This window comes from Alnus glutinosa, chromosome 6 (genome assembly GCF_958979055.1).
Source record: "Alnus glutinosa chromosome 6, dhAlnGlut1.1, whole genome shotgun sequence".
NCBI classification, from domain to species: Eukaryota; Viridiplantae; Streptophyta; class Magnoliopsida; order Fagales; family Betulaceae; genus Alnus; species Alnus glutinosa.
In genome coordinates, this window is record NC_084891.1 from 6,345,952 (window position 1) to 6,358,875 (window position 12,924).

The 12,924-nt window shown below is 34.3% G+C and overlaps 1 protein-coding gene across 1 annotated transcript; it reads left to right on the top strand.

The window, feature by feature from the left end:
* The first annotated feature begins 8,325 nt into the window (after window positions 1–8,325).
* On the top strand, window positions 8,326–10,233 carry LOC133871170 (molybdate transporter 1-like). The gene has a single exon (XM_062308553.1). The coding sequence runs from the start codon at window positions 8,380–8,382 to the stop codon at window positions 9,802–9,804; it is 1,425 nt and encodes a 474-aa protein (XP_062164537.1). The 5' UTR covers window positions 8,326–8,379; the 3' UTR covers window positions 9,805–10,233.
* Window positions 10,234–12,924: the final 2,691 nt, after the last annotated feature.

A 12,924-nucleotide genomic window follows, 5' to 3' on the forward strand; every position in this document is an offset into this window, starting at 1 on the left:
TGTCAACCTTCCTTATTAGGATTTATGAACTTTTGCTTGCTAAGCTTTTTCTCCTTACCAAGTAAGTTCTTAAGCTTGCTCAATAGAATGTTATCACACACAACACACAATCATGGGTTGAGTGAAACATATTGCTTTGTTTTTATTAAAGAAAATTTTGATCCATTCATCTTTTGATTCCCATGCCTACTTTGCACACTTTGAGCATTGATTATGTTGGGAATTCCTCATTTAACACATGGACTATTGATAAAATTTTCTTGTGTTCTATCTAGATATTGGATCATACATTGAGTGGGAAAATCTCATTTTTTTTTCTTCAAAATATTCAATTCTGCGTATCATGTGTTCTACTGTTCATGGTGTTGCTTTTCATTCATGCTACATTCTGTGATTTCCTCATGATCATGCTTGAGATTAGCGTATAGTGAGAGATCCATTGTTTCTATGTTTTGCCCACTAATATTCATCTCGTGCATGGGTAATTGTTTTGGTTTGTTTTTTTATTGATGGACACTGTATTTGATCATTCTTTTGAAACCCTTTGTCATTTCGTGACAAAAAGGGGGCAGAAGGTTTGAGTTTACTTTGATCTCTTTCATAATAGGAGTAATATTTTTTGATGCTGTGATTGTTTAACATAGTTGTGCTAATGTGTTCATTGGATATATATTCAATTATTCATCTTTATGTTAATCTGAGTTTTACTACTTCAAATCTCTATGCTTTTAATGGTTTGTTCAAGTTTAAGAGAATAGGTTAGACGTAGAATTTCATATAAGTATATATTGGGTTTTGGGTTTTAATTTTTTAACTTGAGCTTTTTGTTTTAATTGGGTTTTGTCACAAAATTGCCAAAGGCAGAGCTTATTAGATTTTTTGTGTTGGTAAATTCGGTGTCAAAACTTATTTGGTTATAAGATTTAGTCTTCTAGTTAAGTCGGTGAAGAACTTTATCTAAGACTGAATGCAACTCAAATTGGAAAACCTAGAAGATGTGGTTAAGCCTAATCAATCAAGGAAATAAGCAAATGAAAATTTCATTAAGTAGAGTTAAAATCGGATTTGTCATTTCCAGATTGAGCATATCTCCGTATTTTAACCATAACTTTCGGCTCAAACATCTGATTACAGAGAAATCAAAGGTTGTGGAAAGCTAACACTAAAGTCAAAAAATATCTCTAAAATAGATTTTTCCTAATTCAGACGTTTACTATGCCAACATCACCTCGCAATAATATTGGACAGAAAATTTGGGCGAATTTTTCTAAAATCCTATTCCAACTCGAACTGGGTTTTCTACAGAGGTTTATTTAAAGGGACTTTCACACACAAATTTATTTGGGATTCTACTTTAGAATTCAATGTGGTAGGAGAAGGTTTTAGACTTGGACTATTAATGTTAAATTTCTCTTAGAGTTTTGGTTAATGTTTAACCATCAACCTTAAACAATTGAAGCCAACCAGAGTTCCAATTAACGAGATCAAGAAGAACTTTCCAGAGGTTCTAGGAGAGAAACAGACAAGTGGATCATTTGTTATAATTCAAGAATGTGACAAATGCAAAGCATTTGTAAGTATTAACATCTAGTAATTCACGGATTCTTCGTTATTTGATTGATTTCTTGGGTTGACTACCCCATAGTAGTTTTTCTCTTTGAGTTCAAAGAGTTTCCACTTCGTCACCAAATATCTGTGTCATTTGCTTTATTGTTTTTCATAGTTTGGTGATTATTTGTTTGTTGATTAAATTTTTAATTCCGCATTATTTTGTCATACGCCTATTCAACCCCCATTCTAGGTGTTGTTTGGAGTCTGGTTTATATTTTCATTTTCAAACTTTCTTACTGATATTATTACATGCTCATTGTTGTCATGTTGAATTTGATGTTGCAGATCTTTTTGACTTATTGCTTTCCTGATATATAAAATGTAACTTTATGCAAGTTACTAACCCACGCTTGTCTATCAATTTTCTTTCATTTTCTTGAAGGGGAATCGGGGTTGGTTTAAGAGCAGTGCTACTTTGATGCGACATTTTTTTTAAGTAACTAATATGTAAATTCATTTAAAACACGCAACATTAGTCAGTATGACTAATAAAAACGTGTGGAGAGTAGCATTACTCTTGATCTAGATCAACAAAAAATCGCATTAAACGCTTTGTTGTTGGCTTTACTAGCCGCCTTCTCTTCTCTAGTTAGTTCTGTTTTAGGACGTCCCTAACCCGGCTGTCTCCACTATCTCCAACACATCCTCATATATGGACATCAAGAAGGCTCTCATCCTAACCTTCCAAAAAGCATAATTGTTCCCATCAAAATGAGGAGGAACATTCATCGAAATCCATGAGTTAGTTCTTTCAGAAGTTTCTTCAACCACTTCATCATTTACAGACCTAAGAAAGAGATACCCAAAATCCCCAAAAAAATAAAATTAAGATTTGGATACCGAATTAGCCATTCCTATAAAATGTAACAATTAACTTTTACATGGCTGTCACTACACACGGCATTGGAATGGCCAAAACTTAGTTCCTTGTTTGGCGAAAAATAATAAAAAATAAAAAAAAAAAACGCTAGTCCTAATCTAGAAAGTTTTAAAAAACCAAGAGGGTGGTAACTAATTTCTCTAAAATGAATGAAAAAGTTCGGGACTTTGGGTAGTTGCTCTCATGGTTTGTTGATTTGATGTTGGAACTGCTAGTTTTCCTAATTTTTAATTGGTGTTTGTTGTATTTTGTTTGGTATATTTTTCTATAGTCCTGTAACACCCCCACATTAAAATTTAGGCTAAGGGTGCCTTAATTTTTTCTTAAGTATGTTTAGGGTTAGTCCTAAATCCCAAAAGATGGAGAAAATGAGATTTTTGGACCCTTCAAATAATTCCTACACGAAAAGATCGAACGATTGGTATGGATGGACAACAACATTCGAACGTTTCATGAAACGTCAAATGGTACACCTCAGCACAAAACGTTCGAAAGCTGACAATTTGCATGCGAATGAAATTTTGCCATTTCAGCTTTGGCTCGAGGGGGACGGGTTATATAAGGGTGTAGGTTGATCCGTAGACCCCATTTTTGTCACCATTTAGCCACTAGACCTTAAGAGAGAGAGAGAGAGAGAGAGAGAGAGAGATAGTACGTTTGGAGGGTTTTGGGTTCTCATTTTCAAGAAGATAAATCCTACACCCTAAAGCTTGCTTTATTTCATGGATTTTTGGTAGTAAGGTTTGAACTTGGGTGTTTAGGTTCTGTTTTGAGGACTCAATTGTGCTTAGAATAGTGTAATGACGCCTTTTTAGGCCTTAAAACAAGTTAGATGGGTTAAAAATATCACATTTCGAAGTTCATGGGTTTCTGTCCATTAACAATTCCAACGGTCCATGAACCATTCCAAAGGGTTGATTGCTAAAATATTTAGAAGTCTAAAGTTTTATATTTTTGGTTGTGGTTTAGTCTAGATGTGCGACTAATAGTAGAATATTTGGCATACTGTAGGGTTTGTGAAGTCGAGGACGTATACCAAGGAAACCTTTGCGACCGAGGTTAGTAAAACTCACATGAAAACTATTGATCAATCTTTTTGCATGTCTACTTTATTATAAAATGTGCATATCTTATACTAACATAGAATATTTGGAAACTCTACTTCGTAAAATAGAATATTTGGAAAATAACTGATTGACATGGTTACCATTAGAAATATGTTCGAAGAATTTGGAGTATGTGAATATTAGTATATGGGTTAGACCTTGTGGTCCATGTTTAGTTTAACGTTATTTTCCTTGGATCCAAGGGTTGGAAGTGACCAAAGCAACCATGTGCAGATGGTGGTCACGCCATACGGCGCCACTAGTTGTGTGAATCACCCGAGATCAAAGTGGTGGCTGTTAGTGTACCTCACCAGGGTACCGATGTTATACCATATGTCCCATGAGACGTGTAAACCTAACCATAAAAGGGTTAAAGGTACAGATAAACCATATGGAAGATGTCTATAACTTGTACAAATGAGATATATCGTATATTATATTGCATTAATATGATTTTCTGCCTTGTTATTATGACAAGAACCCTATTGCATGAGGTTGTGCATAGTTTATCTAACCTTTACAAAGTATTGAGTTCACTGTATAAATGAAATGTTTTCTCGTGTGTTAGATCATTAAGTTATGGACTTGTACTTTATTTTTTTCACTTGTAAAACATCATTGTTTTGTAGTCAATTGTACTTTAGACGATGGAGCCTAGGGACCCAAACTGAAAGATTATCACATTGGATGACCTTGCTAGGTTAATCTTTGAGACGGACCTTGGGTTAGTGGATACTGTGTGGAACGACAATACCGAAGAGATGGGCAAGTCTTTCATAGGAATCTCATATATACGGTACAAGGTGTTCTGTTGTTGTGCGGATGACCCTTGAGGACATAACTATCTTTTGTATTTGATGTTTTCCCGACATAGTTATCTTTTGTATTTTAGTTTTAGATTTGGGTATTCATATGTGACAGAGATACTTGATGTTATCTTTTACTTGCTAATTTATGTTATGATGCTTTAATATTTTGCTCTGACGATTATGTGATGTGACTTATGTGTGGCTATCTTGCTTGTTGTTGAGAATAAGAGATATTTTCTTCCGCTGCATTGTGCACTAATCAGGGAGTCCATGTAACTTTTTGACTTATTTCCTTAGTAAATTAATAAGCTTGGGCAAATTATGGTGACACTCCGAGTTAATTAATTTCAGGGGCTTTACAACTCACATATAGGTTTCCTTGATTTTTTGATTAGTTTTATTTTTTTTATTTTTTTATTTTGTTTGGGATATGTTTTTATATACTTGTTAAGTAAGTTTTTTTTTTTTTTCAAAAAAAGAAAAATATTTATCTATTTACTTTGTCAAATAAAAAAAATATATAATAAAAAAAGGAAAAATATTTTCCAAAACCCTCCTATGATTTTCTTTATCTTGCCTTTTAGATTCTATTTTCTATTTTGGCAATTTAAAGGCCCTAGTTTACAAAGATTTTAAATCTAAAATGTTAATATATATATATATTTAAAAAAAAAATGAAAAGTACAATGATACCAATTCTTATTAAAAATATATAAGTAGTTTTTTTCCCTTTTTTTTTTAAAAAAAGAAAAAAAAGAAAAAAAAAAGAGTTGGATGACCCCCCCCCCCCCCCCCCCCCCTTTTGGGGTGGTGAGTTATGACCACCCACTTTTTAATTTTTTAATAAAAATGACATAATTGTTGTCATGTTAGTTATTTATTTGAGAAAAAAAAATAGACGAATTTTGTGCTTGTACGAGCCCATGGCAAATGGCTAACTAACCTTTATAAATTCTAAAGAAGTCCTAGATTTGAAATTTTTATAATGTTAGAATATATTCTAAATATATTTATAATATTATTGATTTATATTTCCTAGTCTAGGTTGATTTTTGTTTCTAGTATAAGTTGATTTAGGTTTACTTGTATAGGTCGACTTATTCAACTGTAAATAGGGACCTATGTATTGTAAACAATCAAGTTATTGAGCACAATGTAGCCCTTTGTATTTTACCTTGTGGACGTAGGTCATAGACCGAACCATGTAAATTCTCTGTCTCTTTTCTCCCTCTTGCTTGCGTTACTATTCCGCTTTTATTCTTGTAACGACCCAGAGAAAAACGCTAGCCACATCTGTGCTATCACCCCAAAAGGACTAGTCAATTTTGAAACTTCCCTACAATCCCTTATAAAGTCCAGTTTCACCTAGTAACTAGGCAATGCAATATTTACCACCCATGAGCATCTTTATAAACCACTCAATATATGTGAGCTATTTATCTCTTCCCATATGGGACTAGGGTGTTACAAGCTCTCCTCTTAAACTCTTGACGTCCTCGTCAGGGCTATGTCATGCAGCGCTCCAGTGCTACATGGTCTAGCGTTATTAGGTGGCTCTGTTACCATTTATTACAATCCAGAAAAAGCGTTAACCACATTAATCTGCGATATCACCTCAAAATGACTAGTTAATTTTGAAGCTTCCCTACAATCTCTTATAAAGCTCAATTTCACATACTAAGTAGGCAATGCAATATTTAGAACTCATGAGTATCTTTATAAATTACTAACTCTATGTAAGCTATTCATCTCTTCCCAATATAAGACCTGGGTATTACAATTCTATTTTAAATTTATACACAAATTTCAACATGATATCAGAGCAATCGGGCCAACTTTCGTCGGCCTAAACAGTCCAGTCACGCCTCCATGTGCCGTCAAGAGTTTCTGCCTTTGAAACACCACCCCTCTAAAGTCGTCTAATCATCTTGCTACCAGTGCCAATTGATAGATCTGAATTAGACGTTTCCATCGCCGTCGAAACAACCAACATAGTCCATGTCACGCGCCCCGCCATGCCCCGTCCAAAAATTCTCCCCATTTAGCCACACGCCACCATAGTTCTCAAAACACATCGTTAGTCATGCCATTGGACAAATCAGCCGCCAAAAATTCCAGATTTGCCAAATTCATAGCCATCTGATCCTCCATGCGCGATCACGCGCTATCTGAATCTTCTTCTGCTCCTCTCCACACACCTCCGCCAGCAATCACGTGCCACCTCCGCTAGCCGTCTGAGGCAGAAAACCCCGGATCTAAATCTTCTTCTGCTCCTCTCTACTGACTGTGCGTGTCTTCCACGCGCCAAGGCTCACCAGTCCAGCTTCTTTGCACCACACCGGATTCGAGCCCGCTGCTTCACCTGTGTTCACCACACTAGATTGTAGCCTAAAGGCAGCATCCGTCAGTTTTTACCACCGGCCTCCGTTTTTTATTTTCAAACTCAAGCTTCAAAAATTTACCACCTTAAGTTTGAGAGAAGATGTTAAAATATATTTAGATTATAATATTATTGATTTTTATTATATATCCATTTCCTAATGGCAAAGAGCTAACCGACCTTAATAAATTCTAAAGAAGTCTTAGATTTGAAATTTTTATGCATTCGAAACTTAAATTGATGAAAATAAAAATTAAGGTCTAAAAGAAAAAATAGAGAAAAAACATAAAAGATTCTACAATATTTTATTAAGCTTGGCTGCTGTTGGCAACTGTTGGCAGAAATAGAACAAACGCACAATAAAATATTAAAATCCAGGTTAGTAAAGTCAACTTTCTAAGAAAAGTTGACTTTGCATAATTCTTTCGTGCACACTTGGGTTGTCGATCTCATTCTTGTGTTTCTTTTCTTGTCTCTAAGAGAGCTTTTCTTTTTTTCTTTTTTCTTTTTAAACAGGGTCTCTAAGACAGCTTGTGCTTAGATTTGAGTTGAAAACGAGATTCCGGCCCTTCTTTGCATATTCGATCGGCTTCCTTGCACGATAATTCATTGAATTTTTCAATGTCAACCACTGTTTCCATATTTCATATATATATATATATATATATCACGCTATGTAAAAGTTTAAATAACACGATAATATTATGATAATTATAAATTGTTATTTTCTTGTAACTTGTAAAGAAGTATTTTTTATTTTATTTTTATTGTGCAAGGAAGTACGAGAATATTCAGACAGATAAACCGTAAACGTCGAATTTTTTCCTCAGATTTTAAGTATAAATAAGAAAAAAATAAAAAATATATCAAGTGGTTCTGATATTTTTTGTCTATTTATTTGATGACAACTCATTTAGCGGCAGGGCAATCATGAATGAAACTGTTGACTTCGTGAAAAGGACAATACGGTTCAGACCAAATTAAAGGACAGCTTGGAGTTATGATCCCAAATGGCAGTTTTTTAATCGTCATGCCAAATGTCGTAGCATATCTGAAAAAAGCCATGCATCACAGTAGAGGAATGCTAGGGTTTTATTTATTTATTGTGTTTATTTAAAAGAATACAAATATAATAAAAAAAAATTATATTTACATTTTTTTAGATGATATAGATGAATTTTTTAATATTTTTATATAAATATAAAAAAATTACTATAACGATCTTTAACATTTCTCGTCACATGACTGCCGGAGAGAATACCGGATAACTCATACGGAGTAATTTGTATCCTCGCTAATAAGGAAGGTTAGAAACAAGCCCAGAATAATTTCAGAAACAAGAAAGGAAATGTCACCCTCAAGTGAAGAAGTCGGAATTCCCCCAAAAGTCAAACAAACAGGATCGATCATAGATACCATCGGCCTCGGGCCACCAATAACGGCACGTCTTATTATTTTACTTAACGGGGTTGAATCAATCTAAAAGACACCCTCTTACCTCACCCCACCTCAGAATTTAGTATAAATAAGTCACCATTCTATTCACAAATACTTCCATATTGCATTCACAATCTCAGTGACTACTGCACCTCCATGGCGTCCCAAGACCCCCCAATCCCACCACCCCATGCCTTCCAAAGCCCACCTGAAGCCGCTCACAGCTCGCCCGTGTACGGTTTTGCGGCCAACGTTGTTGACAAGGTGAAAACCAACCTGGTTTTCCGATCGAAATGGGCAGAATTGAACGGAGCGATGGGAGACTTAGGCACATACATACCGATAGTGTTGGCCCTGACACTAGTAGATGGCCTTAACCTCGGCACAACATTAATATTCACCGGGGTCTACAACATTATCACTGGTGCCATCTATGGTGTCCCCATGCCGGTTCAGCCCATGAAGTCTATCGCTGCCGCGGCCTTAGCGGGGACAGGTTTCGGCGTCCCAGAAATTATGGCCGCCGGGATTTTGACCGGGGGAATATTAATTGTTCTGGGTGTCACAGGGTTGATGAAGCTGGCGTATAAGCTGATTCCTTTATCTGTTGTTAGGGGAATTCAGCTAGCACAAGGCTTGTCATTTGCACTGACCGCTGTTAAATACGTTAGAACAGTGCAGGATTTTTCGAAATCAAAAGCTAAGGGGAACAGGCAGTGGCTTGGGCTGGATGGGTTGGTCTTGGCTATTGTTTGTTTCTGTTTTATTGTTATTATTACTGGAGCAGGTGAGGAACACAGCGGGGAAAGAGATGAAGAAACCAATGGTCATTTGGGTGATGATGAAGAAAGGCCGGCAAGAAAACGAAGAAATTTCAGAAAATTTATCTTCGCTTTTCCTTCAGCCTTTATTGTATTTGTGTTGGGTGTGGTATTGGCTTTTATAAGAAAGCCTAAACTGGTGCACGACATCAAATTTGGGCCGTCTGCTATCGAAGTAGTTTCAATCTCAAAGCATGCATGGAAGGAAGGGTTCATCAAAGGTACAATTCCTCAACTCCCTTTGTCAATATTGAATTCCGTGATCGCTGTCTGCAAGTTGTCGTCAGATCTTTTCCCCGGAAGGGAATTCTCAGTGACATCGCTTTCGGTGACGGTCGGGTTAATGAACGTGATTGGCTGTTGGTTTGGAGCCATGCCGAGCTGCCATGGCGCAGGCGGGCTAGCCGGGCAGTACAAGTTTGGTGGCAGGAGTGGTGGGTGCGTGGCCCTTCTTGGCACAGCCAAATTAATCTTGGGTTTAGTTATAGGGAGCTCTTTGGTGAAGATTTTGACCCAATTTCCTGTTGGGGTTCTTGGGGTTCTGCTCTTGTTCGCTGGAATTGAGCTTGCCATGGCTTCAAGGGACATGAATACGAAGGAGGAATCCTTTGTGATGCTTCTTTGCACAGCGGTCTCCCTAGTGGGATCAAGTGCTGCGCTTGGGTTTGTGTGTGGGATTGTCGCTCATTTGCTTCTAAGGTTAAGAGATTATCGAAAGGGTCAACCCCTTTTAACGTTATGGATGCATGAAAACCCGTAAAAGCCAAAGCTCTTAAAAGCCTTCAGTTTAGCCTATGATCACCTTTTCTAGTGTTATCACATGCAAAGATATGGTTGTGATTTGTATTAGTGTAACGCTATTTTAATATATTGTTATATGACTGTCATATAATTCGATGATGTGGCAATGAACCACTATGACTAATATCGATTGTATGGGCGATCATATATAACAATCTATTAAATAGTGATATTTCTTAAGTTTGCCTTAGGTTTTACCTTTGAACTGCTACTAGTGAGATTGTGGTGGCAATTGGAATCAAGTAGGGATCTACTCACAATCGTGAATTAATTCCTTGTTTCCTCCCTGCCTAGTGCCTACATTGTAGATTGCCTACAATGTATATATCATGTAAATATTTGCTTGCTATGAAGCTATGAAGAATAAAAGTAGACAACACTTTTGTAATTGTTTGCCTTTTCTCATATATATGCTCTTCACTTTCTCCTTCCCATCTAATTTATTTATTTTGTTTTGAAGTAACCACTTTCTCCTTAATCATGTGTTGCTTGTGAAATGAACAACTTATATACCACTTTATAGCACTGTCATTTATTTTAATCTTTTGTTTTCATTTAATTTACTGGTTTGATATAGCACGATATGAGAACCCAATGCGCCATATCATATATATTCTTGGATTCTGAATTAGCCATTTGCTTGATTTTATTGGTTTTGTAATATTCGAAGGGCTAATCTTCCACTTAGAAAGCTGTGCTTACTTTTACGCTCATAATATTTGAGTTGAAAACGAGATTCTCTTCTTTGCATATATATTCGGCTTCCTTGCATGATAATTCTATGAATCTTTCAATGTCAACCACTGTTTTTATATTCCATATATATATATATTCTGATAGATTTGCTACTCAAGTTGATTGTTTTTCTCTTTTTTTAAGCATTAGTTTTAATAAATTGGAAAGATAAATTCAATTGTTGCACATTCTAAACGTACAATAGTTTTTTTTTTTTTTTTTTCCAGCAAAAATACGGTTATATTTCATGCTGTAGTGAGTGTGCCTGAATTACATATCAATGTATCATCGATTAAGGCCATTTCTTTCTCTTTCTCTATCTTTTTTATTTTTTGTTTTTTGAGAGACCCTTTATTTTATTGAACAAGATTTTTTCATGTCACTTTAGATAGAGATGATTCATTTTATAATTATAATTCTATTTTATTATATCGAATAGTATACATATATATAATGTCACAGTATTTAAAAAAAATAAAATAAAAAAGATGATCACATCATGATAATTATAAATTATTATCTTCTTATAACTTGTAAGGAAGTAATTTTTTATTTTTTTAGTGAGGGAAGTATTGAGACAAAAGTTACAAACACTCAAGGTTGCAAGTACTCAAGAGACAAGAGTTACAAGAACTAAAGATATAAAAGTTACAAGATGATAAATTAAATTTATTGTTGTTAATATAGAAGTAGAATAGAATTATAACGTTCGGACTTTTTCTCTATAAATATAGTCTTGTATACAATCAAATGAATAAATAAAAAATGTAATAAATAAAAAATTTTGACATGTAAATATAGGTTATAAATCGAATCACCTTAATTCTTTATATTTCTTTTTCTTATTTTATATCTCTTTTCTAAATTATATCATCTTATATGAAGTACAAGAAAGTATACCTATATATTCAGATTGATAAACGTTGAATTTTTGCTCTGATTTTAAGTATAAATAAGAAATAAGAAATAAATAAAAAATCAAGTGGTTTTGATATTTTTTATTTATTTATTTGATGGCAACTCATTTAGCATGCAGCAGGAAAAAAAGGACAATACAGTACAGGCCGAATTAAAGGAAAGCTTGGAGTTATGATCCCAAATGGCAGTTTTTTAATTCTCAGTCCAAATGTCGTAACTTTTCTGAAAATTGTTCAGACATGCATCACAGAAACTGCGGGTGAGAATACAACCAGCCAATATTGCACCCAGCTTGAAATGTTGAGACAAATAAGAATGGGTTATAATTTATTTAATAAAATTAATCACTTCATTCACTTAAATTACATTTATGATCCGTTTGTTTTAATGTAAAATAATTTTCGTCATAAAATATTTTTAGATAAGTCATTTTTCAAAAAAATGTTTTTTGCTGAAAACATTTTTCGGTGTTTGGAGCGTACGAAAAAATCACAAATATTTTTTATATTTTCATTCAATCATATTAACTTATAAAAATTAATTTTTATTCAAAACATAAAAATATTAATGTAAAATAATATAAATAAATAAATAATTATGTTTAACTAAGATATATACATTGACTAACAATAATCATAAATTTTCAAATTGGGAGAGCCATAAATAACATCCAACAATAAATTTAAATTAGTGACAAAAGTTCAATCATAAATATTACCATTCAAGTTCAACCACAAATATTGCAAAGTTTTGGCTAACGTACTACGACCATCAAAGTTCAATCATGATTGTTGAAGAAATTGTCCATCCAAAACTTTTTAAACTTAAAAATTATTTGCCAAAAATCCTCTTGTGACATTCTCATCTCCCATCAAGTGGTCAAATGTAGATGCAAGCAAAACTCGTCATATCTTTCCACCTTCATTATTTCCTCATAAAGATTATCTGCATTGACTCTCTTATTGAGAGATTTAAGTGCTAATACAAAATCTTTCAACTGTTCAGATATCAAACTATAAGTACCTTCATTGTCAGCACGGCTTCTTTTCTTGTGTGACCTTTTGGCTGAAGCAGAATCGGAAGAAGCAACATCTTTTCCTTTTGAAGACGCTTCATCAAAATTCTAATACACATTTTCTGAATCATTTATATCAGCAAAAGACTTTGAGAAACTCCCAGTCGCCATATCCTTACCAACAACTATGGCCATCTCATCGTACTTTTCAATTTTTTTATTTAAAAATTGATCATGCTTAGGATGCGCCTGTGAAGAAGAGAGAACATAATTTAGTATATAAAAAAACATATTATAATAATAAAAAAATAGACTTTTAGAAACTTCCAGATTAATATAACTACTATAATAAAGAAAATAAGTTTTCATATCACCACTTCCTCTTCATACACTTTCTTTGCACAAGTAATC

What these genes read in the sequence shown, in the direction of transcription:
- LOC133871170 (XM_062308553.1), top strand. Translation starts at nt 8,380, where the DNA reads ATGGCGTCCCAAGACCCCCCAATCCCACCACCCCATGCCTTCCAAAGC.